We start from the raw sequence: 24,493 nt of genomic DNA on the forward strand, positions 1-24,493 counted from the left end.
CTGGGCCTACAGGGTTAAGTGTCCTGGAAGGGGAGGTGGGGACAGTTGGAAAGCAGTAACGTTTCCTGAGCTCTTCTTACAGTAAGCGCTTATGTAATCTTTTCAACAACCTCATGAGCTGGGTACTGTTATATCACCGTGGGGAAAGTGAGGCCCAGAGAGGTTGGACCTAGATATACTCACACCAGTCATTCTGATTTAGGAATAAAAGTGAGGCTGGGCGCGGTGGCTCACGCCTGTAATCCTAGCTCTTGGGAGGCCGAGGCAGGCGGATTGCTCAAGGTCAGGAGTTCGAAACCAGCCTGAGCAAGAGCGAGACCCCGTCTCTACTATAAATAGAAAGAAATTAATTGGCCAACTAATATATATAGAAAAAATTAGCCAGGCATGGTGGCGCATGCCTGTAGTCCCAGCTACTCGGGAGGCTGAGGCAGGAGGATCGCTTGAGCCCAGGAGTTTGAGGTTGCTGTGAGCTAAGCTGACGCCTCGGCACTCACTCTAGCCTGGGCAACAAGTGAGACTGTCTCAAAAAAAAAAAAAAAATTAAATAATAAAAGAAAAAAAGAATCCAGGGGGCATTCTAGTTCTAGCATTCTTGGATCCTGTGTCTGTCCCTCTCCTTTTTACCTGAAAAGTTCCCCCCAATAGTTATTCCCAGGTCAGAAAACAAAAGGCTCCAGAAAGTCTGAAAAAAGCCCCTCACCTAAGAAGGTAGGTAAATCTACTCCATCTAGTACTTCTCAAATGTTCAGGGACATAGGAATCACCTGAAGATCTTGTTAAACATGAAGATTCTGGGGTGGAACTCAGAGGCCATATTTCCAAAGAACCCCACCAGTCGATACTGCACAGATCACATTTTAAGTAGCAAGGCTCTACAACTAACCTTTTCTCATAGCCTAATTTAATTTGCTAGATTAGTTCACTGTCACCTGGGAAGTTGCAGCAAGCTTAAAGAGCATAAAGTCTGAACTGGGGATAGTTTGGGGCACCTGGCTGAGAAAGGTCTCCCTGAGTAAAGGATTCAGGCAGGTTTAAAGAAGAGGGAGGCAGTGACTGACAGATTAGTGGACAGCACTGAGAACCCAATGTCAAAGTGTTTTTGAATTTTGGTCACAACAATAGCCAGCCCCTTATAACCTCTAAGAAATCACTCCTGCCTGCAACTTCCACCACCCTTTGATGAAGCCTCGATTTTTACCAACAGGTTATGTTACAATTATAGGGTAGGTGCTTGCCTCTTACCCTGTAATATGAACTGGAGAGAAGGAACAGTGCTATTCTGCCCCTTGCCCCCGCCCTGGCCTTGCCACCAGTACTGCCCCTCTCCCCCATACTGCTTAGTTAACGTTTGTTGAATGGTTTTCACAACTTGCGGGGTCTAGGGAGGGTCTAGGGAGGCCCAAGTCCAGGCCTCACGGGCTTCCCCAGCAACTTCACCAGGGAGCCTGGACACACAGCGACTGTGACCTGCCGCACAGTGGGCTCCCAGAACACTGAGCGGGCAGTCTTCGCAGGGTGGCTCCCTGCGACCTGGGCGGGAACCCGGGCAGCTCGCAGGCTGCGGCCTCAGACTTCTAAAAGCACCCCGCCCTCCCGCTACCGCATTGGGAGTCATCGCCGGAGCCTAGGTGCCTGGAGCTCGGCCCGCCGCCCCTTCCAGGGCCTGCAGAAGCCCGGCGCCCCGGCCCGGGGCCGGTAACCAGGCGCACATGGCCTGCCCGACCCTGTTTGTCCTGGCAGCGCGCCGCCGCTATTTGAGGCGGTTTTTATCTCCCAGAAACCAGCAAAACCCCAAGCGGAGTCTAGAGAAGATGAAAGAGGCCGAGGGGCTGGGGAGGGGAGGACCGCGAGGAGGCTGCGGCGGGCGGGAGCTGGCACCGGACAGGCGGAGACCCGGAGGCTAGAGGGCCAGACCCTGGGGGGTCCGGAGCAGCCTCCTAGCGGGGTGGGGCGAGATCCTGGGGGTCCACTCCCGGCCGCCTCCTCGCTCTGAGCAGCTCCAGGCCACCCCCTACATGCCCCTCATCCGCCCCAGCCTCCTCCCCTGTCTTTCTTCCGCCACAGCCCCCAGCCCACTAAAGAAGTCCTGGGAACTCGGGTTTCTTCAAAGCGCCTTTGAAGCAGCGCGCCCAGCCAGAGGGCAGGATATTTCGCACCTGGGCGGGGGCTGGAGCAGCGGCTCTGAGGAGGGGGCTCATAACCCGAGTCCGGCCTGCTTGCCGCCCGGGATCCCCTCCCACCCGTTCCAGTGCCTCCAGCGCCTCTTCCAACCCGGCGAGGTGTCCCGTCCGACGTAGAGCTCAGCCAGGATTCGGGCCCAGGCCTGGCGGTGCGGCTCGTGCGCCCCCTTAGCCCAGCAGGGGAGCCCTGGGGGGGCGGGGGCCGCACAAAGCCCTATTATGGCTTGGGGGAAGGCCACCACAGAGTGGCTTTTGTTCCTACACTAACTCCGTGGCGGGCACGACTGATTGCAGGCCCGCGGAGGGGGCGGGTTACGTGCCAGGCGGGGTCCGCCCGCCGGGAGCAGCAGCACGGCCCGGCTGGGGTCACCGCAGTAGTCGGCTCTGCAACCGCGGTGCCTGTGCTCTGGCCGGGTCCCTGCCCTGCCCAATACTGGTTGGTGCAAAGTCTGAGAAGGGGCCAGGGGATAAACCACTGAGTCTTCCGAGCTCTAGAGAAAGCACTGTACGGTCCAAAACTGAACTCCGCCTGAGGGCTTGGCCACGGGAAAGCATGGCCAACACAGTATTTTACCGTGAGCATAATATGCAAACGTGCAAATAGAATATTCGTCCGTGGAGAGTCTTCAGTTTGCTAAGGGAAAATCCTGTGGCCCACCCTTCACCGTTCCTCTTCCCCTTTTCTCACCAGAACAAATTTTCAAATCAAAATTGTATTTATTAAATTAAAAAAAAAGACTCCACAAGGGCATGATTCCTTCCCTTCCACAACATTACCCTCTCCCCAAGCTCCAGCGGCTTTAACCCTTTAACTTGGGGCCTTGAGGGAGCAGGGGGGACAGATAGAAAAGGAGGATCCAAAGTCACAGGAAAGGCATTTAAAGGCACTAAGCGGCTTTAGAAGTCACTGAAGGTGGAGTTGGGAGCATCGGAAGTCCCAGGTTAGGGGCCTATGGATGCACCTCCAAATCAGCGTGGGGTGTCCTCCTAGCTCTATAAATTCTTCTTTCTCATGGCTTCTAGGCACCAGGCCTAGTACAGTGCCTTGCACAGAGTAGGCACTCAATAAATACTTGATTTATTTGAATCTGATCCCAGAGAAAGTCTTCCAGACCCATTCTTCAGGAGGGGCACCTCCAAACCAGTGTCCTCCTGTTAGGTGGGCTTCTCCAAAGAGCATGTCTAAGATGGCAGCTGTAAACTCTCCATAACCATGGCAACAGGGGATTAGCCTGATGGGGTCATGGTGTCTGGGGGAAGGGGCAGTGGAAGAACCTGCTCTGGGGTCAAGGGAGGTGGTGTGCATTCCAGTCCTTCTCCCCTCCATAGGACTTGAGGTTTCACAGCTTCTGGCTTGGGCTGGGTATATTAGGGATCCCCTAATTGAGAGATACCCCATCAACTCTTTAACAGAGATCTAGTTAACTAACCGAATTTGTAGAAACTCTATTAAAAGAGAAACACGTTAACTGAGACCCCGATAATAGAAAGTCTATTAACAAGATCTCCACTAATACTTTGTGTGTACAGAGATGCGTTAGGCTAGAATTTCCTTAGCAGAATTGGATCCCCTTCCCTCCCCAGCTCACTCTAACTGACCCGTCATCATAACTTAGATAAATAGAATTATTATTATTACTATTCATTACTCCTGGTACATAGGGGTTAAATATACAGGCCTGGGGGCAGCCTCCCTGACCCTGGGGTCACCCCATCTTTGGGATCAGATCCCCACTGGTCTGCCCCCCTCTTGGCACCCTGCTCCTGGCCAGGTCATTAACCCCAATCCCCCCCTAACTCTGGTCTCTAATGAAGAGGCCACCAGGGGGCAATAAATTATCATCATCATCATCACTGTGTTTGTATAAAGGAAAAAAGCTTTGGAGAATGGAAAGCAGTAGAATAAGAGCTGGGAAGACTGGAGCCTGGAAGCTGATGGATAGCAGTAAATAAGCTTGGGAAGGAAAAAGGGCATATGACAATCAAGGAGATAGTGAGATGTAGAAATAGTGTTGGGAACCCAAATGGAAGGAAGGCAAGTTGGTGTGGCAAAAGCCAGGCAGAGACAAGCTGTAAGCAGGGGCCAGGAAAGAGCTTAGGAAGCCAGAGTACAGGAATCAGGACCGGTTGAGGGCCTAAGATGAGTTTGCAGATAGCCAAGCCCATGGTGAAGGGAAAAGGTGAGCTGAGGAGGCATACAAAGAGATACCCAGACCCAGAATGGCCAGGGGAGAGATGGGGAGCACCCCAAAGGACAGCATGCATGAGGAGAGGGAGTGAGGAGCAAGCAGTGGTCCGTAGAGCCAAAAGAGGATAGCAAGGCAGCCATGGGCTGGAGACCCTCCACCCAGCTCAAATCTCCAGCAGGTTGCTCTGCTCAGGGCTGCCTCCAGGGGCTTTCTCTGGGGGTGCTGGTGAGGCTGAAGGATGGGGCGTCTGACTGGCCTCCTCTTCCCCCGTGCTGCGGCCCTCCCCCAGCTCCTTGGGGCCACTGGGTGGGGGTCCAGGGCCTGGCTCTCCGTGGGTGCGCTGGTGTTTGCTCAGGTGGTCGCTCCGGGTAAAGCGCTTGGAGCAGAGAAGGCAGGTGAACTTCTTCTCTCGGGTGTGAGTGCGCACATGGCGCTCCAGCTCGTCAGAACGAGTGAACCTCTTGCCGCAGAAGAGCCAGTTGCAGACGAAGGGCCTCTCGCCAGTGTGCCATCGCAAGTGGGCCTTCAAGTGTGAGGCCTTGCCGTACACCTTGCCGCAACCAGGGATGTGGCAGCTGTGGATGGGCTTCTTCCGCAGCCCAGCCGCTGCTGCCCCCAGTCGCTCCAGCTCCTGGCAATTGGGGCAGTCGCAGGAGGAGCGCCCTGCCCCACTGCCCCCATATCCACCACTGCCCCCAGTGCCTGTGCCCCGTGTGGGTTTGGCTCCACCACTCCCCTCCAGCTGCCCACTATTGCCCACTGCTTTGGGTTTATAGACATCTTGGGGCAGAACATGCTGGGGCCCTGGTTGCAGGAGGTGGGGAGCGGGATAAGGGGCTGGATTAAGGGGAGCAAAGTCGGATGGGTAGGTGGGCAGCTGGGGGTTCAGCGGAGGCTGAGCAGGGCCTGTGGGCAGTGTTCCTTGCAGCCCATCACCCTGGCCCTGCCCACCACCTAGCCAGTTGCCTCCAGGGTGCATGTCCCACCAAGGAGTAGGAGCATTGCCTGGGCCTGGTGAAATGCCTGCATGGATGCCCGCCTTGTACCAGGAGCCGTAGGGGTGTGCCATGTCCAGAGAAGTATAGACACTGGGCAGGCAGTCAGAAGAGCTGTGCCCCTTGGGCACTAGTAGCCCAGGGTCCTGGGTGCCCGTGGGTCCAGGGAATGAGTGGGAAAAAGGAGGATAGTCATTGGCATAGCCTGAGGTGGGTGCTGGAGGACTGCCTGCAGGTGAGAGAAGGCCATTGGTGCTTGAAAAGGGGACTGGGTAGGCATCCCCCATGGTTTTGGGGGCTGAAAGGTCACTGCCCACAGAGTATGGCTTCTTTGTGCCTGCTTTGCCCAATGTTGCTGAGTCCCGAAGAGGGCTAGAGCCACCGAATTTGCTGCACGCTGCTGTCAGCATGGCCAGGGGGCTGGAGCCATAGTGGACTTCCTCCTGTGGAGAGAGGGGAAGCACTGCTTAGGGAGGGAGGAGGAGAGGTGCAGAACAAAAGGCAAAATTCTAGGACTGAGACCTAGAAACATCAAGAACAGAACAGAGTGGTCAGGGAAGAGTTGAAGAGGATGGGGAATTAGAGGTAAAAGAGGTGGGCCAGTGGGGACTGAGCGTCAGGGCAGAGCTACAGTGGAATCATGGAAGGGGAGCAGAGGCCCAGGACTGTAGCCTAATACTCCAACTCATTGTGGAGTTCCTCAGGGTGTGCAAAGGGCCTCCAAGGAACATGCGGCTCTTTTTAAATTGCTGAAGAGCTAGAAACAGAGGCAGCAGTGGGGTGAGTTGAGAATTAGGGATCCTGACCCCTGGAAGTGGGTTTGGAGCAAACAGAGGCCATGGTCAGGGACTTGGAGAGGAAATATGAGGCTCAAAGAGCAGCACAGGGAGAAGGCAAAGTACTAGGGACAGTATTTGCCCCCATTCCAGATTTTCCTGGCTTTACCCCATGTTCTGCTTCCTGTCTTTGCTTCAGCTCCTGACTAAGGCAGTGGCCTGGTCTCCCTGAGGTCCTCACATCCCTGGTGAGGAATCACTTGGCAGGGATTCTGGGACTGGGGAGCAAGAGGAAGCAACGTGGAGACACTGGGACATTGAGAGGGAACAGGGCTGCCGCCAAGCCAGAACTGTGGCTGAGGCAAGAATGTCTTTCAAGCGGGCAGTGGGCACCTCCTGCTTTGTGGTGCCAACCCGTACCCCTTTGGGAGGGCTGGAAGAGCCCAAAGTCCTCATGCCCCTCCAAGGCAGGGAATTAGGGTCGCTAAGATACTGGCTACAGCCACACCCCTCCATGCCTTAGTGTCCCCACCATGTAGCCACATAGCTGGTCTCTCTTCACTCTTCTAGCACAGTGAGTGGAGGAAGACATAGGGATGTAGGGCATGGGGGTCTTTTAGAAATGCAACGGTGTCTCCTTAATGCCCACCATGCTGCTGCTGCCAGTCCAACCACCCTCAAGATCTCCACTTCTCAGGAACTCATGGTATATCCCTCCCTGGGTCAGGCTCAGGACCTCCAAAGTAAAGCTGCCCTCCAGCATCCTTGGCTGGCATTGACATGCATTCATAACTGAGAATCCCACCAAAAAAAGATGCCCTCAAAAGCTGACCCTGGGCTGGGCTCAGTGGCTCATGACTGTAATCCTAGCACTCTGGGAGGCCCAGGCAGCCAGATCGCTCAAGGTCAGGAGTTCAAGACCCGGTCTCTACTAAAAATAGAAAGCAATTAATTGGCCAACTAAAAATATATAGAAAATAATTAGCAGGGCATGGTGGCACATGCCTGTAGTCCCAGCTATTTGGAAGGCTAAGGCAGAAGGATTGCTTGAGCCCAGGAATTTGAGCTTGCTGTGAGCTAGGCTGACACCATGGCACTCTAGCCCCGGGCAACAGAGTGAGACTCTGTCTCAAAAAAAAAAAAAAGCTGACCCTGTCTAGTTCCCTGACTTGGGGTCTTCAAAAGCTGATATGCCTGCTGTCTTTCCAGTAAAGCTGGAAAAACAACCCAAGAATCCAGGGTTCTCAGACCTGCCTGGTAGCTCCCAGCACATGGTGTGTGTGTGTGATACCAATTCTAGAGGTAGGTCTGGGGCCTTAAGGTTGCAGCAAAGAGTGTGTGCAGTCGCCACTCCTGCACTGCACCCCAAGTGCAAATCTGCTGCTCCTCCTGCCCTTACCTCTCTCTAAGGTTCTATTGACCCATAGGCTCCCAAAATTGGAGCCACTAAAAGCTTTCTCCAAACTGGCCACAGTAAACACCCAGGCTTCCTCCTAGTCAGGGTTTCTCTGGAGCCTTGATCTTCCAAGCAGAGGGTGGGCTAGGGCAGGATAGCTGATGGGGCAGAAAGGAGAGGTAGAAACATGGAGTTCGAAGGAGAGAGGCAGACGCCCAGAGACATGGGGCACAAAGGACCTGCGTGGCATGAGGAACTGACATGAAAGCCGCATAGGAACCAGGAAAGGAGGACCAGAGAGGGAAAACTGACATTAAGAGGCAGAAATGGGCAGGGACCCCAAAGAGCAGAAAGGTGAAAAGACAAAAGGGAGGGAGAGAAAGGAAAGCAGAATAAACAAAAGAGAGGTGATGGAAAAGAGATCGGGCTAGGAGAGCAAAGGAAAACAGAGGAAAGGGGGGAAGGGAGAGGAGGAGGAAGAAGGCAGACTTCCTACCTAAGAGAAAACCACCGTGGTGGTGCTGGGCCCCAGAAAACCCCCAGACCAGGCCACTCCTCCCTTCTCCTCCCCCCTGACCGCCCCCTCTCCTTCTGCCCAGCCGGCTCCGATGGTTTCCCTGCGGTCGGTTTATTTTTAAAAACGCCGACGCCGTCCCCCGCCCGGCCCTCACACTGTGGCCACAGGGGCCTCAGCCAAGCCCAGGGACCCCACCCAGCTGTGGGGAGGAAAGGAGGGGTGAAAGAAGGCAGCCAGCCCCAGGCCAAAAGGAGACCCCAGCCCTGGGGAGTGGAGGCCCACAGGGCCCCTGAGAGCAGGGAAGGAGAAGCCAGGCACCAGACCAACTCAGACCATTCTGGAGGCCAAGAGCTGGGCACACCACACATCTAAGTTTCAACACAGCCTCAGTTTCCTTCTCTTGTTGATTGCCCTCTCCTGAGACCTGGGAGAGCGGGCCCTGGTTAGGGGTTCTAAGTATGTGCCTGCATCCCTGACCAAATGTATTATTACCTTCCCATGAGTCCCACCTTCCAGTTGTTTCCCCTCCCACCACCACCTCTACCTTAAAAAAAAAAAAAAAAGTGAGAAAAGACACAGGCTTAAAGTATTAAATTGGAGGCTTTGGAGAAAGAACAATATAGGAGCTGACCTGGCTCTCCCACCCGGATGGAGAGCAGGGGAAGGGAATCCCCTTTCCAGGGAGCAGGGCAATGCCTAGCCAGACCTCCCAGTGAGATGCTCACTGCATCTGAGGGCTCACTGGCCTTATGTTCTGAGGAACCAAGGGCCCAGTTTCCAGTTCTCAACTTTCCCAGCCTTCTCCTATCTCTTAGTTCTCCCAGCTTCGCACTACTCCATTCCCATCTAATCCTCACCATTGCTCCCTCCTGCCTGTCCCCCTGCACCTCACGTGGCCCAGGTGAAGCTCCCCTCAAACAGCAGCAGCTTCCCTCTCTGAACCCCAAGTTCCTCCCACTTCTAGAGGACCAAACCATACCAGGCAGAGGGTTTCCTGGGGAGGTGGGGAGGAGGTTGAGGGCCCAGGTACCCCAAAACTAGGTAAAGAGATGGAGGGACTGGAGGAACTGGAGTGACTTTGTGTTGAGGGCATCTCCAGCTCACAGGGAGTGAGGGGGCCGTGAAAGCCTCACTTCTATGACACACTCCTCTTGTCATGTGCTACCCCAATCTCATGTTTTTCCAGGAGGCCTCTGGGCCAGCCCCTCCCCAGGCACCAGCGCCACGCTGGCAATGCTGGCAGAGTGCCCACACCCACTGACACTGCCCCTGCCCTGGGTGGACCCGGGATTTCCATGCATCTTGTTCCTCCAGCTTCCTCAAGACCACAGTGTTCCAATGATGGCTCAAAATAGTCTCCTAGGGGAGATGACAGGATGACAGTCTGCCCCCACTACAGTGGGGAGGTAGAGTGGAACACCTGGGGACCCCTGGCTGGATAAAGAGTGTGACAAGAGGCATGGAGTCCATCCCATTGGTTTGCATGCCATCCCCTTAAACTCAGCCAGACTGATTACCTGAGGACCCTACTCATACAGTATTCCTCACTTGGACTCACAGCTCTAGATGGCTCAGCACACACACACACAAACACACACACACACACACACACACACACACACACACACACACACCTGTGCTCTCACAAAGCCGGCTGCTCGCAGGCATGCTCGACTGCACCCTAACACTCGTAGGCCAATGAACACAAGTGTTAGAAGACGCCTGCTCTGTCTCACACACACCTCTCCTACAGGTTTAATGAGTTGGCTTTCTGTTTGACCCATCACCCCGGGACCATGAACAGAGGTACAGGCTTTTGGGGAACCCAAGAATAGGGAAGAGTCAAGGCTACTGAAAAGGGTTGATCTTTAGGGAGGGCTCTCTGACCCCAAATTCCTGTGGAGAGACACAGAAAGCAGGACAGAGATGGTAACAGAGAAACAGAGTCCCAGAAGCAGGGAGAACTCAGGCTCTGTGTGCCTATGAGTCCTCCTTTTCCAACTCTGTGTCGTGGGTCCCCCAGAAACTCTGGTAGAGTCAGCGATTTCTCCAGACCCCAAATCCTGCCCCCCATGGTACCCTAGTTCCCTTCATCCCCAGCACCAGAGGCAAGGGATACTGGGGTCCAGGCCTGGAGGGGAAGTGGCCCAGTCCGCCCTGGAGCCTCCCACTCCCAAAATAGAGCTGAGTTTGTCTTTGGCTGAAAGCTAAATATTTGTGAGCTGGGCAGGCGGCCTCAGACCCTGTCCCTCCTCTTTGGTTCCCTCTCAGGCCTGGGCTCGGTTCCCCTGGTCAGCCCCACCACATGCACATGCCCTCCTCCTTTCTCTGTAGCCTACCTCATCTCCTACACACACAAACCAGACAAGAGCCTGCTGAGGCTAGGAGTCCCAGGAGAGAGACAGGACCCCCAAAGAACCGTACCCAATTGCTACTCCATGCCCATGTGGCCAATCCTCTCTGCCTCTGTCTCTGCTGCCACTTTATCTGCTTCTCAGCCCTCTCCCCCACTCCCCCTCCTCCTTTCTCCATCCCTTTCCACTCCTCACAGTCAGTGTGCTTAGTTGACCCCTGGGGTCCAGCCTCCTTGTGACCTAGTCCCTTCTCCCCATTCTTGCCCTGCCCTCTGATCCCTGCCCTATTCTCTCCTCCCTTTGCTCCTGCCCTCTGCCTCTACTTCTCAGACCCCCACTCTTCTCTCTTCATCAGAAGGACCCCTGGAAGTGACAAGCACCACAGCTACTGTCTATGTGAGTTGGGGGGATAGGGATTAGGATCATGAAGATTGTAGCTGGTTTCCTGGGGAGAAGAGGGGGCTGTTACCTCGAGCAGGGAGGACGCCATCCTGAGGCTGGGGAACGGGTCCCAAGGAGCCAGGCAGATGGAGAGAGCCGAGCCGGAGAGAAAGGGAGAGGGGAGAGGGAGGGAGAATGGGAGAATGGGAGAGAAGAGATCTAAAGTTAGAAGGGACTGGGGGGTGGGGGGTGGGGGGGCTGCTCTCTGTCTGTAGGGATCCACCCTCTAATTACAGCTTTCCCAGCGGAGAAGGCTCCGGATCCAATGAGGAGGGCGAGAGAGGGAGGCAGAGGGTCCAAATTTCCTGCTCCATTTGCTAAGCTTCCCAAAGAAGGGATCTGGGAGGGAGAGGAGAAAAAGGGGCGCCCAGGGAAGGGATGGGAAGCAGGAATGGGGGATAGGAACATGGGCAAGTTGTCAGGGCTTCCTTGGGAGCTGCTGAGGGGAAAGGTTAAAGGGATGGTGGACCCAGGTGTCCTACACACCCACAGCAATCCCATAGGCATTTGTGGGCACCCCTCCCAGAGCTCGCCAGTATTATGTACCTGGGGGAACCTGGGGCTGGCTGTCCTGGGTCTCTCCTCTCTGGAGGTCTGGCAGGGAGAGTGCAGGCAACGGGTGGCCTGAGGGTGCTGGGAGGGATCCACTCCTCTCCCAGGCCAGCTCTGCTCCTCTTGCCACTCAGGCTCTGATCCTACAGTCCTACTCTGACTCCAGAATCCTCGCTGCTGCTCAGGCGCTGCTGCTTCTGCCACTGCTGCTGCTGAGGCTGCTGCCGCCCGCCGCTGCTGAGGGAAGGAACAGGAGGGAAAAGGAACAAACCCCAAACCACTAATTAGAGATCCAGGGGGGGGATGGGGGGCTGGGGACGACACTCACACAGAGAGACTGGAACACACTGACATACACACTCATGGACAAATACAGGGATGATGCATGCACACACGCACACACAGTACTACTCACACGGGTGCAGCCACTGTCATGAATGAACACAGACAAACACACACAAATGAACACAGTAATACACTGGCAGCACACACACTACACACACACCCCCAGCTGACCATGGAGATGCTTGCTTCTCCAACCACCCACCCACTTCTAGATCGGGAGAGCAGTGTGTGTGTGTGTGTGTGTGTGTGTGTGTGTGTGTGTGTGTTGTGTGGAGAGAGAGGGAGGGTGTGCTCTGGGATAGAGGCTTCTGCTGCCTAAACTTTTAGAGTCACTGAGGTAGGTTTCAGAGAAAGGCCTGTAGGAAGGGGTGAGGAGTAGGGGAGGGTTTGACATAGAATTGAGGGTCCCTCAGTCTTCCTCCCAATGCCTCAGTTTCACTGCTTGGAAATGATACCTAGTCCACCTCACTTTGTGGGGCAGAACACAGATCTTCCAATGATCAGAAAATTTAAGGTAGGTAGGAGTGAGGGTAGGGGTTGAAGGGTCAACTTCCTGAATGGGTTAACTCATCCATGCCTACACCTAGCCCCTTTGGATTAACCCCCCCAAAAAACAAATGCCCTAGCTTGCATCATTCCTTGCCAGTTATCATCCCATGGCCCCTCTTGGCCATGAGATTCATCTCCATCCTTTGACAGATAGTTCTTCTCATGAGTGATCATACTTTTCTGGGAGCTCCTGGTTTCCTTTCTCTTTGCCATGAATCAATTCCCTCTGTAGCAGAAAGAATTGAAGTTAGAGCTGAATAAGGACTTCCCAACCTTGACTTCCCATCACAATGGGAAAGAAGAGAAGGAATGTCAACCAGGTTCAGAGAGGGAAGCCCAAAAAGTCTATTAACTGAAACCTGGGCCCCAGGGTAAGCTGATGGGAGAGAAAGGACTGGGCCACCAAGTGGTCCACAGAGGGGCCCAGTCTTCCGGGGTTCTTTTGCAAGTTATTCCCTAGCACCTACCTCTCCCCTCCCAGCTCTGCCCATCAGAGGAATAAAGTCCTGTCCTTTCCACTCCCCTGACTCCCCAACACAGTCCCCTCACTTTTTCTTTCTGAGTGCCCACTTCCTTGCTCCGTTTGCTCTCCCAGCTCTCCAGTGAAAAGATTGGGGCTGGCAGGGCAAGTGGAGGTCCAGGGAGGATTACACAGCAGTTTAACCAGCAGGCAGGAGCAAATGGTAAGGTAGGACCCAGGAGTTCCATATTCCAGCCCCATGATTTGATTTCCCCCAAGGAATCCTGTGAGCCCAACTTTTGGGGAATGGATCAGGGAACCAAGTGGCTGGTAGACAAAGGGAAAGAAGCAAAAGAAGAAACACAGAATGACCAGGAGATGCACAGAGCAGATGGAACAGCACAAGAGAATCAGAAGAGACTTTATGGATTTAAAAAAGAGACAGGGAAGAAGAAAACACAAGACCAGAGGTGTGGCCTTAAAAAAAAACCAAGAGAGCAGGAAAAAATTGAAAAAGTAAGGAAACTGGCCCAGAGGAACAAAGATGAGGAGACAATGGCTCCCAAGGACAGGGAAAATAGCCTGAGGCTTGGCCAGGTCTGCAGGGGTAAGCGGCCAGGCAGGTGGGGGGCGGGGATGGAGTATAAATAGCACATAATTGTGTCCGATGATTACACGGGCCACCCCACCCGTCTGCCCAAGAGGAAGTGCCCGTGGTGGGGTGTCCCTGTGACCTCGTAGTCTCCCCCTGGTGCGGAGGAGTCTGAGCCTCAGGTGCCACATGGATTTCTGAGGCCCCCACCTCAGAAGCTGCGAGGAAGGAGGGGAGGCTTTACAAAAATTTCTATATTGCCCAACAGAAAAGCCAAAGATTAGTTAGATCAGGCAGGAAACTGAGGCAGAGGAGAAAAGTCTAGACTCTAGGAACAAGCAGGTGAGGAGGGGGTTGGGGCTCCAACTAAACTGGGGAAGAAAGGGAAAATTGACCTAAAAGAAAAAATAAGAAGGATGGGCCGGGCGTGGTGGCTCACGCCTGTAATCCTAGCACTCTGGGAGGCCGAGGCGGGCGGATTGCTCGAGGTCAGGAGTTCGAAACCAGCCTGAGCAAGAGCAAGACCCCGTCTCTACTATAAATAGAAAGAAAGTAATTGGCCAACTAATATATATATATAAAAATTAGCCGGGCGTGGTGGCGCATGCCTGTAGTCCCAGCTACTCAGGAGGCTGAGGCAGAAGGATTGCTTGAGCCCAGGAGTTTGAGGTTGCTGTGAGCTAGGCTGACGCCACGGCACTCACTCTAGCCTGGGCAACAAAGTGAAACTCTGTCTCAAAAAATAAAAAAATAAAAAAATAAGAAGGATGAAAAAATGAAAGGAAGGATAGGGTTGAGGTGAGGAGTTGAGAAGGATGAACCTTCTCTACTCCCCTATGGGCTTTAATTCCTAATCCTACCTGGAAAGGGGCAGAAATATTCAGGTCCAAAGAGTCCTAGGGAAGTAAAAAGGAGGAACAGCATCCTAAAAAGTTTTGTGAGCCAGCCCCCCAATTCCCCAGATATCAGCCCCAGGAGGATAGCCCCTGGACACAGAGCACCCCCCCCACCAGAGGTCTGTGGCAGAAACAGGCAGAGGGGCTGCCCTCAGGACCCTGGGTTCTGCCTTCTTCCCCACCCTTTTTAAAGATAGTCCTGCAGCCCAGCTGAGACCCTGGGATTCCCAGGTCCAGCTCCCACCGCCTTCCCAGTGCCCTCATGGGCAGGGGGCAGCAACTGGAATCCTGACCAAGGACCTACCTCCACCCTCCCAGGCCTCCGTTAGCCCAGCCTCCGAGGGGGTGGGGCAGCCCAGGCAGAGGCGCCATGTGGCAGGGGCGGGTAGAGGCTGCGGCTCTGGTCCTTCCAGTATAAACCCCCTAGGCATCTGGTTTCTATCCACCACCCCCCACCACCCTGGGGGCCCCTCAGCCTCCACCCATGGCCACCCAGACGCTGAGCTCCTAAGGATGGATGCCCCTGAAGGAAGGGGTGGGATGGTGCCTTTCTGATCTCTCAATGCCAGGATTGAGCTGAACCACAGGGACCACTCCCTTCCCTCCTTCCTCTGGGAATATCAGGGTGGGCTTTCTAGGTCAGACAGGGTTAAATCTGGAACCTGCCTCAGTTCTCTCTAATGATTTTGGATCTTTTAGCAAAGGTCAGTGGAGAGTGAAAACTGGGGCGAATGGGAGATCTCTACCCCCTACTTCTGAGGGAGGATATCTCTTTCCACACACTGTCCTCTACACATCCTTCTAGGCTGGGCTATCTCACCGTCCTAGTTCAAAAGGACTCCTAACCCTTCATTGTTGCTGTTATAGAAAGTTTGACTGTCATATAGAGAATCACCAGTGAGTAGCAAATAGAGCTCCTGAAATACAGAGACTGACACATACTCTAATATATACCTGATGTGTGACACACATTCAGATACACACACTTGCACACAAGCTGGGTAACATAATTCATACACATATATGTACTATGCAGGCACCCGCATTGACACACACTGATATATACATACACTATACAGATAATGCTAACCCCAAGACACCCTAACCCCCAATCATAAAAAGGCACACACCAGTATGTATACCTGCATACAGACTCACAGTGACCTACAATACTCCCCACATAGATTCACACAGACTCACATCGATGCACACATCTACAGCAAATGTTATATATATACACACAGGACTATCATCACAATTTTACAGCTCTGGAGATTCCTGAGGTCTCCTAGAGGCCACCTAGGAACCCCTTTCCCTACAAGAATCTGGGGATAAGAGGCTGGGTGCGGTGGCTCACACCTGTAATCCTAGCACTCTGGGAGGTGGAGGCGGGTGGATGGCTCAAGGTCAGGAGTTCAAAACCAGCCTGAGCAAGACCGAGACCCCCATCTCCACTAAAAATAGAAAGAAATTAATTGGCCAACTAAAAATGCATAGAAAAAGGGCCAGGTGCGGTGGCTCACGCCTGTAATCCTAGCTCTCTGGGAGGCAGAGGCGGGTAGATTGCTCGAGGTCAGGAGTTCGAAACCAGCCTGAGCAAGAGCGAGACCCCATCTCTACTATAAATAGAAAGAAATTAATTGGCCAACTAATATATATAGAAAAAATTAGCCGGACATGGTGGCGCAAGCCTGTGGTCCTAGCTACTTGGGAGGCTGAGGCAGGAGGATTGCTTGAGCCCAGGAGATTGAGGTTGCTGTGAGCTAGGCAGACGCCATGGCACTCACTCTAGCCTGGGCAACAAAGCGAGACTCTGTCTCAAAAAAAAAAAAAAAAAAAAAAAAAAAGAAAAAATTAGCCCGGCATGGTGGCACATGCCTGTAGTCCCAGTTACTTGGGAGGCTGAGGCAGTAGGATCACTTGAGCCCAGGAGTCTGAGGTTGCTGTGAGCTAAGCTGATGCCACAGCACTCTAGCCCAGGCAACAAAGTGAGACTCTGTATCAAAAAAAGAAAAAAAAAAAAAAAAGAATCTGGGGATAAGAGTCATATGGGGACCACTGCCAGTCCTATAAATTCTATCTCCAACTCTTACTAGTGTGGGAACCTCCAGTGTATATCTGGGTACCTTTGATCATTTATTCCCCATTCCCACCAGAGTTCAAACCCAGATGGCCCCAGCAAACTCCCTGGCCCTGGGGAACCCCGGCATCCCCACCACCACCCAGGCCCCCACTACTCTGCAGGCTGCTGACTCATCTTTCCCTCTGTGGAGCTCCCCAACCACAGGGGCCTGGAAGAGAAGCTTGGAAAGTTGCGCTCATGTCCCGGGCCCCTGGTCTGGCCACTACCCCCAACCCCCCACCCCCACCCCATGCACCCAGGCCCATCCCTCATCTCCTGTGGATACTCCAGTGACAAAAAACATAGAGGGGACAGGAAAGAAGAAGCCACCCAGAGAGAGGGAAACAGTAAGACAAAGGGAGAGATGGGCAAACAGATGGTAGGGATACAGATAAGAGACACTGAGGGACAACTGCTAATCTGGTAGGGTCCTCCAAGAGCAATGGGGTTGGTGATGAGGGAAACAGGCTTCTTGGGTTGAGGGAACACCCTACTCATGGTCTCAGGATTTGGAGACTGCTCAGTGCCTTGACCCAGCATTCTGAGCTTAGGCTTAGGGTGCTTGGGGAAAAGGACACAAATCTAGGAGGCAAATCTGTGGATGTAGTCAGGGAAGAAAGGAAGCTTTCAAGTGGCTGGCAACCTTCGAACAGGACAGCTCAGAAAAGGAGCTTCCCACCCCAACAAATATGTATGCACATTTATAGGTACAGGCATACCTCAACCTCACTCCCTCTCTGCCAGGTCTCCCCATCCCCATCCCCTCTTCTAGCACCAGGGCTACAACGCAGGACTCCTAGTACTAGCCCTGGCTCCCCTCTTCTCTACAGCAGTTCTAGGGGAGGCAGATCAGAATCAGAAAGAGAAATGCTATGGAAGGAGGAGGAAAGGAGGAAGAAGGCAGAGGGTGGGATGGCAGGGGACCAAGAGGAAAATGGAAGGAAGAAGACTGAGGTCTGAGCCTGGACTAAGGTACCTGCCCTCCGTGGGTTTCTCACATGGGTCAACATTGAATTAAGACCCTGGTCATCTCTAGAGAATGACCTTTTGTAAAAAGATACTTTGGAATCTGATCCAGGAAGTATACAAGTTTCTTTAACAAGGAGAACTTGGGGTGATGGGGTCCTGATCACATATTCTACCCCTAGAAATAGGGCTGAACAACCCAAGGAATGATCTTTCAAAATCCTAAATATATACCTCTCCTACTTTTTCTGAACTGCTCCCATTCTTCTTGGGAGACAGATTTTTGAGATATGGAATGAACCTATAGAACATTCTTTCATTCAACAAAAGCTCAGAGAGTGCCTACTTTGTGCCAAACACAGAGGGCTAGGCTTGGACATGCAACCATGAACAAGACAGACCCAGTCCTTGGCCTCACAAACTAACAAGCGACTCACATAAAAGAGTGGGAGATGTCTTGTAAGCACTCTGTATATTATAGGAGACAAAAGATTGAATCTAAGCCAGTGTTGGGGGAATCAAGGAAAGCTTCCTGGAAGAAGAAATGGCTAAAGAAACTGAAGGATGAATAGGAGTTAGCCAGGTGAAGAGAGGAAGAGTGTTTTAGGCAGGGGGAAAGAGTATATGCAAAGGCCCAGAGGTATGCTGGATTAACACCACTTTAGAGATGCTGAACAAGGCCAGGCGGGTGGCTCACGCTATAATCCTAGCACTCGGGGAGGCCAAGGTGGGCAGATTGCTTGAGCTCAGGAGTTCGAGACCAACCTGAGCAAGAGCGAGACCCTGTCTCTACTATAAATAGAAAAGAAATTAATTGGCCAACTAATATATATAGAAAAAATTAGCCGGGCGTGGTGGGGCATGCCTGTAGTCCCAGCTACTCGGAGGCTGAGGCAGGAGGATCCCTTGAGCCTAGGAGTTTGAGGTTGCTGTGAGCTAGGCTGACACCACGGCACTCACTCTAGCCCAGGCAACAAAGTGAGACTCTGTCTCAAAAAACAAAAATAAAAATAAAATAAAAAAATAGAGATGCTGAACATTGAGTGTGACTGGAATACAAAGGGTAGAGGTTGATGGAGAAGGTCTAATCAGCTATGCAAGGGGTCTGGACTTGATCCTAAAGGCAACACCTGGGAATATTTGTATATTAGAAAGACGAGTCTGGCTGCAGCAAAGAGAATTAAATAGGGGCTTAGAGCCAGGCAGTTCTGGGTAAATCAGCCATTTACTATGATGCAAGCTTGAGCAGGCTATTTAACCTCTGATGCCAAAGATTTCTGTAGAAAGGGGAAACATAATACGACAACCTCCCAGGATTGTTATAAGGATTAGAAATAACACGTGTGGAATTCTTAGTACAGTGCCTGGCACTTAGTAGTTGCTCCATAAATGGTGCCTATTAGTATTGTCACAGTTTGGAGGAAGCATAATCCGAGGCAAGGAGTCTGTTGCAGCAGTCCAGGGAGGAGGTGGGAAGATGTGGTTCACATCAGAGGGGATGAGAAGTAAATGAAGGGAAACAGAGGGACGATATTTAGGAGGTGGTGTAGAGAGGACTTGTCACCTGATAGAATGTGAGAGGTGAGCAGCCACAGATGACGTCCCTTGATGTGTGTTTGTGTGTGCACTTGCACACAGTACACACAGGCATTTTGGAGGTATTGGTTCAGTTCTGAAGATAGCCCTTGACAGTCACTGGATCAGGTCAAGAGTGAAGGGCCAGTGCAGTGACAAACTGGCCCGTAGACCCCAGACCACCAGGAGGACGCCCCCCATCCTTCCTGAACTATTCCCATTCTCCTTTTTCACCCATTTCTGCCTCCACTCCTCGTCTCCCATCTCCCCTACCATGGAACCCCCTGTAAGTTCCACAGCTGCCTAGGCCACCCTTCCCCATCCTCCCTTTTCCCACTGCCTGAGTTAATGCGAGTCCCTGGGACTCAGCCGCCACCACCACTACCTCCTCCCCAGGCACCCTCAATCAGACGCCCCCCTTTGGATTTCAAAGCAGTCTGTTTCCAGAGTGGAGGTTCGAGGCAAAGTGCAAGGTTAAAGCTAAGGCAGGATAGGGGGTCTCGGCGCCCAGCTACAGCTGTTGCAGAGATAGGTGCCCTGGGTCAGCCGGACAGGTCGTGAGGTGTGGGTACGCTGGGCGGTCTCTGGTGGCTTAGGCTGTATTCAGGGCTGCCAGGGATCTCGTCTGCATGCGGTGCCTCAGTGTCCCTGTGCGGGCCAGGGGCGGGCCGACCTGGGGGCGGGGCGCGGGCGGGGCCGGCCGGGCCAGGCGCCCGGGCAGGAGGCAGCTGCATATCTGCGGTCCCGACCACAATTGCTGGGAGTCGCGTCCCGGAGACTGGCGGCGCTGACTCTGCCCGCTGTGGCCGCCGCGCCGATTAGAGCCCGAGAGGGAGCGCCAGCCGGGGGAAGGGGGGAGGCGGCGGGGGAGCTCCGGGTGCCCCTTTCGCCTCCGCCCCAGCCAGCACCCCCAGCTGCCCTGCCCAGTCCTTTCTCAACGGCCTGAACCTAGGAGAGGAGTCCTGCCTTCTCAGCCCAGGCTTCCTTGAGACTGGATCTCAGGTCCTCCTCTGGACCCTGCAGTGCCCAAGGTCCCGACGGTGCTGACATCCGGTTGACCCAGGCCGCCAGTCTCCCAAGCCCTTTCTCTTCTCCAACACCCACACAAAGAGGAGTCAGAATCTCAGGGCTCCCCCATTCTCGTATCCTCAGTTCCCCAGAAGCACTAGGTAGAAGCAGTTCAAGCGAAGAACGTGCCAGAAATGGGAGAGACCAGGCTTCCCAGGGCCAGAGCACCCCCTGCTGGCTGGCCCGAAGCCCCTGCCCCTCCCCCTCCAGCTGTGACCTCCAGCTGCGGTGGTTGGGAAGAGCTGGCCTCTTTGATCTAGGAGCGTGGCCACCCCCTCCAGGCTCCCCATTAACCTCCATTATCCCAATTAGGCAGCCCTCCCAGTCCTGGATCCAAGCTTCAAAGCCCCCTCAGTGGGGAAAAGAGTGAGCTGAATCCTATGCTCCCTCCCCCCACTAAGCCACACCACTTTCATACAAGACCCAGGTGTCCTGGTTCCCAGCTTGTGCACAAGATAGCAGGGCAACAAGAGGGACCCTCAGAAGCCACCCAGATCCCAATCCCTAAACTTCATTGAGAAGAGAACCAGATAGGGAAGGGAAGCTGGCTCTCAATTTTTCTGCATTAAATAATTTAGGTAGCAGCATCTAGGTTCCCATCAATTTATCTACCCTTACCCTGTGGAGAGGAGGGCAGACACCCACCCACTCCTCCCCTAATCCTATCTCAACACTCCCTTCCTCACTCCCTCCTTAAACAATTTCCGCTAGGGGAGCCAGAGCAGGGCCCAGCACAGTGGCCGCTTCCTGGAACATTTTCCTGTATCTGAAACCGCGGCTCCCTCCCCAGGGACCAGCTGATCAAGGCCAGATGGGAGCAGGGATGGAGGAGGAAGGAGAAGGAGCCAGGCTCTCACCATCACCCCCTCCCAATACATATGCACACCACAGGAGCCCCTGCCCTGACACACAAAGGCTGATATAGGCACACACCACATGCCACAGTCACACACTCATGGGCATTCATGGCGACACAGGAACCACAGGGGCCAGGTCGTAGAAGGAGACACAAAGTCAACATATTCATAGATGATTACCGTTTGCTCTCCATCCAGCTCCTTACCCCTCTAAAGTGTCCTTGGGGCCAGGCGTGGTGGCTCACACCTGTAATCCTAGCACTCTGGGAGGCCCAGGTGGGCGGATTGTTCAAGGTCAGGATTTCGAAACCAGCCTGAGCAAGAGCGAGACCCGTCTCTACTATAAATAGAAAGAAATTAATTGGACAACTAATATATATATAGAAAAAATTAGCTGGGCATGGTGGCACATACCTGTAGTCCCAGCTACTCAGGAGGCTGAGGCAGGAGGATCACTTGAGCCCAGGAGTTTGAGGTTGCTGTGAGCTAGGCTGACACCATGGCACTCACTCTAGGCTGGGCAACAAAGTGAGACTCTGTTTCAAAAAGAAAAATAAAAAAATAAGCCTGAGCAAGAGCGAGACCCCGTCTCTACTATAAATAGAAAGAAATCAATTGATCAAATAATATATATAGAAAAAATTAGCCGGGCATGGTGGCGCATACCTGTAGTCCCAGCCACTTGGGAGGCTGAGGCAGAAGGATTGCTTGAGGCCAGGAGATTGAGGTTGCTGTGAGCTAGGCTGACCCCACGGCACTCATTCTAGCCTAGGCAACAAAGTGAGACTCTGTCTCAAATAAATAAATAAATAAATAAATAAAAATTAAAAAATAAAGTGTCCTTGGGCCCTGGGTCTTCCTTGCCAAATAAAGAGACCTTAGGAATCCAAGAATATTAGGGTAGGACAGCAGAAAAGCTATCCTTAGCAGAGGGGACTGACTGAGACATCTAATGTGCCCTAGCAGATCATACCTAGCAGATCACCCCATTCCACTTTTGGATGGCTATCAGGCCTGACCCCTCTTTCCAGGATCCTGGGACGTGGGATAGAGGAAGTCTGGGGTGCTTCCTCTCAGGTGCTAGCTACTCTCAAAGCACTTTCTAGTTGCTTCCAAATCCTTGAGAAAGAAGCACATAGTGTCCAGTGGACTCACTCATGGCAGCCAAGAAACAAAGACAGGACAAGAATGTGCAGCTGCAGGGGGCTCTGGGAACCCAGGGGAGGAAGAAGAACACCAGAATAACTCCTGGGGGCAGAGAGAGAGCCTGGGAACCTGGGGACTTGTGGCATCACCAGTGATATCCTATCTCCAACCCATGCCTCTCCTGGTCTCTTCTATCTCAACCCTGGTGATTGAGAAGAAGAGGGTGGGGAGTATGCCCCCAGGGCAGCCCATTCTTTATCCTCTTCTGCCCAGCACCTTTCTAGTACAGGGGCCTAATTTTTACATCCCACATTTGTCTGTTGCTGGGAAGGGCACATATTTCTGCAAGGATACAGTATCAGAAAGAGCTATGGAAAGGCTGAGGATAGAGATATATAGTCTTTTCTTTTCTGGGACATTTCACTGGTTTAGGGGAAATATTTAAAATTGGAAAGTTCCAGAAAATCTGAACTATAAGGTTACCATAGAGGGGCCAGGCAGGTGGCTCACACCTGTAATCCTAGCACTCTGGGAGGTGGAGGCAGGCGGGTTGCTCAAGGTCGGGAGTTCGAAACCAGCCTGAGCAAGAGCAAGACCCTGTCTCTACTATAAATAGGAAGAAATTAGTTGGCCAACTAATATATATAGAAAAAATTAGCCGGGCATGGTGGCGCATGCCTGTAGTCCCAGCTACTCGGAAGGCTGAGGCAGCAGGATTGCTTGAGCTCAGAAGTTTGAGGTTGGTGTGAGCTAGGCTGACGCCATGGCACTCACTCTAGCCTGGGCAACAAAGTGAGACTCTGTCTTGAAAAAAAAACAAAAACAAAAAAAATAAGGTTACCATAGAGGGATGAGAGACTATATAATCATAAGAAGAACCAAAGCTAATAAGGGTGGTTCATTGTGTTCTTTTCTCAGTCTTGTGGCCCAGTTAGAAGGCATATTCTCCTTTCTCAAACTCACTTGGAGAGGCATTACCTCAAGCCATCTTTACCTGTTTAATGGTTTACCTCTCCAACTATTCAGAAATCCTTTATTTGGTATAACTGGCATCTTTCCTTTTAGCCTAACTTTTTGCTCTAGCTCCAGTATAAAATCCTATTAACCGGCCCAGTGCAGTGGCTCACGCCTGTAATCCTAGCACTCTGGGAGGCCTAGGCGAGTGGATCGCTCAAGGTCAGGAGTTAGAAACCAGCCTGAACAAGAGTGAGACCCTGTCTTTACTATAAATAGAAAGGAATTAATTGGCCAACTAATATAGAGAGAAAAATTAGCTGGGCATGGTGGCACATGCCTGTAGTCCCAGCTACTCGGGAGGCTGGGGCAGGAGGATTGCTTGAGCCCAGGAGTTTGAGGTTGCTGGGAGCTAGGCTGACGCCACGGCACTCACTCTAGCCTGGGCAACAGAGTGAGACTTTGTCTCACAAAAAAAAAAAAAAAAGCCTATTAACCAATTTCAGTAGCATTTATTGCTTGGCCCTTTAGGTGAAAGACTATAGAGAAAATGCCACATATAACTCTCAGTCCTTGCTCTTTGGGAGCTTAGCAGCTTGGTTAGGGAACAGAAATACATGAAAAAACTAGGAAAACCTCAAGACAAATAAGCATAACTTGAAAAAAAAATAAAAATTAAAAAAAAGAAAAAACTAGGGAAGGCCAGGTGCAGTGGCTCACACCTGTAATCCTAGCACGCTGGGAGGCCAAGGTTGGCAGATCCTTTGAGCTCAGGAGTTCAAGACCAGCCTGAAAAAGAGTGAGACCCTTCTCTACTAAAAACATAGAAAGAAATTAGCTGGACAACTGAAAATATATAGAAAAAATTAGCCGGGCATGGTGGCGCATGCCTGTAGTCCCAGCTACTTGGGAGGCTGAGGCAGGAGGATCACTTGAGCCCAGGAGTTTGATGTTGCTGTGAGCCAGGTTAATGCCACGGCACTCTAGCCCGGGCAACAGAGTGAGACTCTATCTTAAAAAAAAAACTAGAAAAACTAGGGATGATATTTGAAGGCATAGATGACCCACTTTACACCTAAGAGCCTCTATTTCCTCATTCAAAAATGAAGGAATTTAAACCAGGAGTAGGCCAGGCACGGTGGCTCACGCCTGTAATCCTAGCAGTCTGGGAGGCTGAGGCGGGTGGACTGCTTGAGGGCAGGAGTTCGAAACCAGCCTGAGCAAGAGCGAGACCCCGTCTCTACTATAAATAGAAAGAAATTAATTGGACAACTAATATATAGAGAAAAAGTTAGCTGGGCATAGTGGCACATGCCTGTAGTCCCAGCTACTTGGGCGGCTGAGGCAGAAGGATTGCTTGAGCCCAGGAGTTTGAGGTTGCTGTGAGCTAGGCTGACGCCATGGCACTCACTCTAGCCTGGGCAACAAAGTGAGACTCTGTCTCGAAATAAACAAACAAACAAACAAACAAACCAGGAGTAGTGGCTCATGCCTGTAATCCTAGCACTTTGAGAGGCCAAGGTGGGAGGATTGCTGGAGTCTAGGAGTTTGAGACCAGCC

At 52.6% G+C, this 24,493-nt stretch overlaps 1 protein-coding gene across 1 annotated transcript; it reads right to left on the reverse strand.

Annotated features, from left to right (window-relative positions):
* Positions 1 to 4,321: 4,321 nt before the first annotated feature.
* SP7 (Sp7 transcription factor) lies at positions 4,322 to 10,900 on the reverse strand. Its single transcript, XM_012764958.2, has 2 exons — positions 10,880 to 10,900; positions 4,322 to 5,810 (listed from the first exon to the last, which is right to left on the reverse strand). Exons 1-2 carry the CDS (start codon positions 10,898 to 10,900, stop codon positions 4,536 to 4,538), a joined length of 1,296 nt encoding a protein of 431 aa, XP_012620412.1. The 3' UTR covers positions 4,322 to 4,535.
* Positions 10,901 to 24,493: the final 13,593 nt, after the last annotated feature.

Source organism: Microcebus murinus, chromosome 10 (assembly GCF_040939455.1).
Source record: "Microcebus murinus isolate Inina chromosome 10, M.murinus_Inina_mat1.0, whole genome shotgun sequence".
In the NCBI taxonomy this organism is placed as follows: domain Eukaryota; kingdom Metazoa; phylum Chordata; class Mammalia; order Primates; family Cheirogaleidae; genus Microcebus; species Microcebus murinus.

Excerpts from the sequence above, each read along its gene's own strand:
- SP7 (XM_012764958.2), bottom strand. The coding sequence starts at position 10,900 with ATGGCGTCCTCCCTGCTCGAG. Across the intron at positions 5,811-10,879 it reads TGGCGTCCTCCCTGCTCGAG|GAGGAAGTCCACTATGGCTC; the intron begins GTAACAGCCCCC and ends CTCTCTCCACAG.